This window comes from Hetaerina americana, unplaced genomic scaffold (genome assembly GCF_022747635.1).
Source record: "Hetaerina americana unplaced genomic scaffold, ioHetAmer1.1.p SCAF_6, whole genome shotgun sequence".
NCBI lineage: Eukaryota > Metazoa > Arthropoda > Insecta > Odonata > Calopterygidae > Hetaerina > Hetaerina americana.
Genome location: NW_027287205.1, coordinates 50,092,080 through 50,098,079, shown reverse-complemented (window position 1 = coordinate 50,098,079; position 6,000 = coordinate 50,092,080). Strand labels below are relative to the sequence as shown.

Genomic DNA, 6,000 nt, shown 5'->3' with positions numbered 1-6,000 from the left:
TTAGGGTGGATATGGTGCAGTGAATGTTGATATGACCATCTTCGCACAGAATTAAGAGCACCAGTAGAACGAATCTTTTAAGTCGTTACCCCTGACTGGTATATCGCAATCTCCGCGGTTATAATCAGTGAACGAGAACTCAAAGAACGGATCTAAAGAAACGAAAGACCGTCACCAAACCCCACAATCGCTATTTTCAAAGCAACCTTTTCTTTTCAAAACTTTATATTTCCTTATAATAATCTGGAATTTTGCATTAATAAATTAAATTTGAATTTAAAATTAAGTTTTACACGTTAAAAATTAAGAAATAAAATTTTAGATCTGAGCATCTGACAGTGCTTCACTTGACAATTGTTTAAAATGGCGTCGTTGGAAACGTTGTCCGACGGTGAGTTAAGAAGAAAATTGTCGGAATTTGGCTATCCTGTGGGCCCGGTAACAGATACAACAAGGAAAATCTTATTTAAAAAGCTGAAACAGTTTTTAGAAAAGCAATCCAGCGATGAAGTACCAGGGAAGAAAAGTAGAGGAAGCCTCTCCCGGTTTAGCTCCGGAGAGGAGGAAAGTGAAGCGGACGAAGACTCGTTAACCATGCCTCCCCCGGTTTCAAAAACAAGCCCCCGCTCTTCATCAAGACGCAAATCTACAGGAGTTAAACATAATGTTAGTTCATCAAAAACATCCTCAAGAAGCGACGCCAATTCTCATGACATTTCTGATGGAGGTCAGCGGGACTCTGCTTTGAAGACACGAAATACCACTACTATATCGCCAGCCTCATACGATTCCAATCTTGGCTCTTCGGGATCAAGAAATAGGCGATCTACCCGGTTAACTAATGATTCTTTCGCCGAGGGCAGGACTTCCCTGAGGAGAGATGGCTTTGAAACGGGTTCAGATTCGGACGTAGCTGGTGAAGAACCGGTAACTGACTTTTCCGATGGAAATGTTAGTAGCAGTCGAAGTTATCTAAGCTCAGTATCATCCAGGCTTGGATTTTCAACAGAACGCACAAACGTATCGAATACGTATGAGCCACGAAGGAGACAGCCTACAAAATCTGATAGTCGTCCGTATACACCGAATGGACATCACAGCTTTACTTCTTCTTTCACTACTCATAAAGTGTCCAGCCCCTCAAGTCCTTCTACATCACTGCCATCAAGTCACCCCCTGTCGCCCTTTTCAGTATCCAACAAGCAAAGAGCTGTGCCTATGATATCAACTCAATTTGGGACTGCTGCAGCTCCTGTTGAAGAGGAGAAGAAATTTTGGGATTCTCAGGTACTTATGATGCATGGTTAATATATTTTAATGCATAAAAACTATTTATGTGAGAATTATTTTGAAATTAAACCGCTATATTTGTGTGCTCAGTATTAAATCTGTATTTTAGTACAAAGAAATAAGACAAGAAAATATCGCACTGGATTTGGGCGAATAAGCTAACGGGATGCTTTAATATCGAATGCTCTTGCTTTTGCAGTCTGTGTCAATGGTATTGGTGGTAGTGGCGGCTCTATTCTTTTTGGCAATTGGAGTGACCTATATGAGTGTGAGATACAAGGATTCATCCATTTCAAGCGCATTAGATGCTGTGAGCCGGGATGTGAACACGCAAGGTATTTGAAATTTATATGTATGAACATTTCTGTCGTGATTTTATTATTCGGTCATTTTAACTCATCTTTTAAATTTTTCAGATAATAATTATCCGCTGTGCAGTGATAATCCTAATGCACCTCAGGTGAGTGGAAACAAAATTGAAAATTAAATGTTTACATCATCAGGTAGTTTTAGCTTACTGCATGTTCTATCAAACGTTATTAAATTAATCTTAGATCTGTTGAGGTTTTTGAAGATTAATGTATGGTACATGCGTGCCAGTATTACATAAAATTAAATATCATTTAAGCATCCGAACTAACCTATTTTATTTACCATTTCATTTTTTATTGATTTTAATATTTCAGGGGATTTATTTGTTCCCTTGTCTACCACCCTTTAATAATTATTTTTTTTTATTTTTATAATGAAATTTATTTGTTATTCTTCTGCAGTGTAGTCCAATTACCCCTTGATGGAATGAAGCTATACGTTTATACCTCTGAAGAAGGTTCCATACATTGGTTATATCAAATTAGAGTATGGCCCATTGCATCCTTTTTATGCTGGAGATGATCATGTTTTATTTACTTTTGCCATAGATTTTTAAATTAATTCTAAAGTATCATTGTTGAATCCCCTGATCCTGACTGGTTTAAAATAACAGGGAAGGATAATCATGTGTACTTTGGAAGAAATGCTTTTCGCTTGTAGTGTTGTGTAGCCATTTTAAAGTGCTTTGTTCATGGAATACCTGCTGATAAGAAAGAATACACCATGGCGATGACTTGTTAATGCAGACTTCAGTTGTTTAGTTGTGTATCACTGTAGAATCATATAATTGGAATGTGTTTATTTAACTATTACTCTGCCATTCACCAATTATTGTACTCAGCATTAACCAGAAAATGTAATGAATTTTAACTTTTATGAACAAAACAATGAAAATGTTTCCAAAATATTGTAAATCATTTTGTTGGTGTATGGTGGAAGTATGTTTGCAAGATGTGGTCAAGGATCAAGTGTTTAATTTTAAAATATTTCAATTTGTCTAGAGTTAATAAGTAATCAAGGTCAAATTTGCAAATGGTATTTATAGGATAGATTTTGTAAAGGAATTTTTACAATGACATGTGGAAGAATTAAGCTTTCATTGCTTGGTATATTTGATACATTTTTTATGCTGGCTTTTTATGTTTTAATCTAATTTTGTAATAATATGGAATTTGGGCTAATAAAGTGCATTTATCAAAGTATGATGTTCGTGAAATTAAAATATCCTGTATTTGTCACAGTTTTGATACAAGGCTCCAGCCCCATATTGCTTTTTGTATGGGGGATTCGGTTATTGTAATATATTCTGACTGAGTAAAATTGAAAAAAAATGCAAGCATGTTTTTATATTAAAAAAATTTTATTTGGATAATTATTAGGCAATGGCAGGTAGTATAATGGTGTCAAATATACATGGATGAAAACTATATTTTTCATAATTGGAACTCTTGAATTAAAAAATCAGAAATTCCTCAACCTGAAGTACATTTCAGAATTTTTTGTATTATACAGGAAAATTGTGTGGATAGAATTTTTTTACAACCTGCTCTTGAGTTATTTCGACTACTTCAACCATGGCTTGAAGAAAAAGCTGCCAAAGCACAATGTGATGTTGGTTGGTTTGGGGGTAGTCAGTCTGTCAATGCAGCTGTTATGTCACATTCCAAAGTTGTGGAACATCTTGCTTATATGAAAGATGTTTGCTTGGTAAGTTTAAAGTAGTTAATTTCATGGGAGGCTCTGAACATTTTTTCTTAATTTTAAATGGAAGAAACCAAGTTTAAGATCATATTGGAGCACCTTTTTTTTACATGAAATGTCATTAGAATAATGGAACCTAATTTGAATTCATGTTGAGATTCAGTGGCTGAATCAAAATCTTCCGTTAATGAAGTTATGGAATTATTATCCTGGAACCTCTTAATTTTTTTTAGTATTATGTAAATATACTTGAAAGCTAAATAATATTTTGCTGGGCTTAAATTGTGGTAATGCTGTCCTGAATTTTAAGTAAATTCATTAAAAACTAAGTTTCATCCATATGGGAATTAAACTTTTGAAAACATCTGTAATTGTGTTAATTTTGAGCCATTGTTTATTATTGCCATTTGAGATGATTCATTAAATTAATATCAACATTAATTTTAACATAGGATGACAGAGGTATTCAAAAGATCGACAAATGCCTGAAGAACCTTAAAATCATAATACAGAGGAATCCAAAGTGGGGAGTGAAAGTAATCTCGGCTGCTGATGCAATCTCTCTCGGTCTGGACGCTGAGGAATACTATGTTGTTCCAGAGCCAACCCTCTCCTGGGGGTGTGTGCTCTGGTTGAAAGCGGTTGGGCTGATAATTTCTGCATTAGCTGTTGGTGGAGGTGAGTGTATTTTTCTTTGTAATTCAAACTTTAAAACAATTTTCAACCACCTAGGATATGCATTTTTTTCAATCAATAGTAATGATTTTTAATTATGCCAAAGCTAAATTTCAACAAATTACAATAATTTTTTATTGGCTAATAGTCACCATAAAAGATTGATCTTTCCTGGCAAGTTTCAAATTTTGGTATGATCGATTGCATTTGTCGTGGTGAGAAACTGTCAAATTCCTAGCTCTCACTGTGGATAGCAATCATTACTGAATATGCCTTTATTGGTGTTGATTTTTAGGTTAATGTTTTTTGGATGAAATTTTGCCTTCTTTACCTATTGAATCGATCAATTATTAATGAGGAGTTCAAAATCTTATGGAATTACTTCACAGGACTATGTGTGGAGATACTGTGGTTTGCATTGCAACTGAAAAGATGGTATACACTTCCTATGTAATCTTGCATTATTAGGAAAATGAGTGTTCCAGCCTTATATCTTCCAATAGGATATTCCAAACTGCCAAGTACTTATGCTTGTTTACCTTCTATATTTTTACCGCTTTTTAATTTACAAACCCTCTATTAACTGCATTTGTCTGCATATAGTCCGCCCCTGTGTTTTAATTTACAGCTTTGAAAAAAATTGAATTCCACCACACACAAATTTTGCATTTAATATTTCTTAAAAGACTACCAGTTTTTCAATAAAAGAACTATTTTTTCCCTGTTATAGTTTAATGCTTAAAAAAACTATCCCTAAAATGTAATGAATTTGTTTCTTCAGACATCATCTTAGAGCAATTGGTTTTGGAAAAAAAATTCCTCCCTTTCTTGAGAATCTGGAATGATTATTTGTAAAATAAGTGTCCATCATGATAAATTAGCATTTTTGAAATGATATCCACATCTGCAGAGATTATATTTTACAAATTAAGGAAGATATTATATCACAGCATGAAATAAGTTAATCTTGAAAATTTTGAAGGATTTAAAAATTTCTCATTATAAATAATGCCTGAGAGATACCTCAACCAAACGAGAGAAGGTAAAATCAATGAGAATTAGTATCATGTGTAAGAAATTATTCTAGTATATATGTATTACTGAACAATAAGTTTGATTTCCCATGTAGCTAAAGTTGATATCAAGATCATCTACAAAAAGATGGAGAGCAGGGCAAATGATTACTTAGGAGATGATCAGTTTGGGTTTAGGAAGGGAAGATGCATCCGTGAAGCCATTGCAGAAATGAGATCGCTAATCAAGAGGAATATAGAATACAATCAGGACGTATTTGCCTGTTTCGTAGATTCCAAAAAGGCATTTGATAGAGTGAATTGTGAAAAACTAATGAGTATATCACAGAAAACAGGTGTAGATTGGAGGGAAATGAGGCTACTCTGCAATTTCTACATGTGTCAAACTTCTCAGATGTGAATGGGGGACGGAAAGTCCGATTGAGCAGTTTTAGGAAAAGGTGTAAGGCAGAGTTGTCCATTATCACAGGTGCTGTTCAACCTAAATGTTGAGGAAAGGATTAGAGAGGCATGGGAAGAACTGGAGGTAGGAATGAACTTTGGTGGGGAATTCGTAAAATCAGTTAGGTTTGCTGTTATGGACCAAAATGGTCAAACTAATTGGGACGTAAGAAGAATTGCATTAGGCAAAGAGGATTTCATGAGGAGGCAGTTGATGATGGGGGCATTGAGTAAGGATGTTAAGAAAAGGCTTGTCAAAACATTGATGCAGAAAAATGGTCACTGAAGCAGGAGTGTCCATGTATATAGGAGGCTTTTGAAATTTAATTGTGGAGAAGGTTGGAGTAGGTGAAATGGACTGAAAGGAAAACAAACAAGGAAGTGCTCGGTATGGTAGGGGAGGAGAGGGGATTGTTTGGGGAAGTCATGATGAGGCAGGAAAAATGGATGAAAAGCATATTGATCAGCAGTGGGATGTTGAGGAGTG

At 34.9% G+C, this 6,000-nt stretch overlaps 1 protein-coding gene across 2 annotated transcripts in view; it reads left to right on the top strand.

Moving 5' to 3' along the window:
• Nucleotides 1-363: 363 nt before the first annotated feature.
• The window catches only part of MAN1 (LEM domain-containing inner nuclear membrane protein MAN1), a 29,264-nt gene continuing 23,627 nt past the window's right edge, over nucleotides 364-6,000 (top strand). For both annotated transcript variants that reach the window (XM_071593496.1, XM_071593495.1), the window contains exons 1-5: nucleotides 364-1,287; nucleotides 1,490-1,625; nucleotides 1,707-1,750; nucleotides 3,175-3,369; nucleotides 3,816-4,041. In XM_071593496.1, the coding sequence (XP_071449597.1) occupies nucleotides 364-1,287; nucleotides 1,490-1,625; nucleotides 1,707-1,750; nucleotides 3,175-3,369; nucleotides 3,816-4,041 (1,525 nt within the window). The remainder of the gene's footprint in view (nucleotides 1,288-1,489; nucleotides 1,626-1,706; nucleotides 1,751-3,174; nucleotides 3,370-3,815; nucleotides 4,042-6,000) is intronic.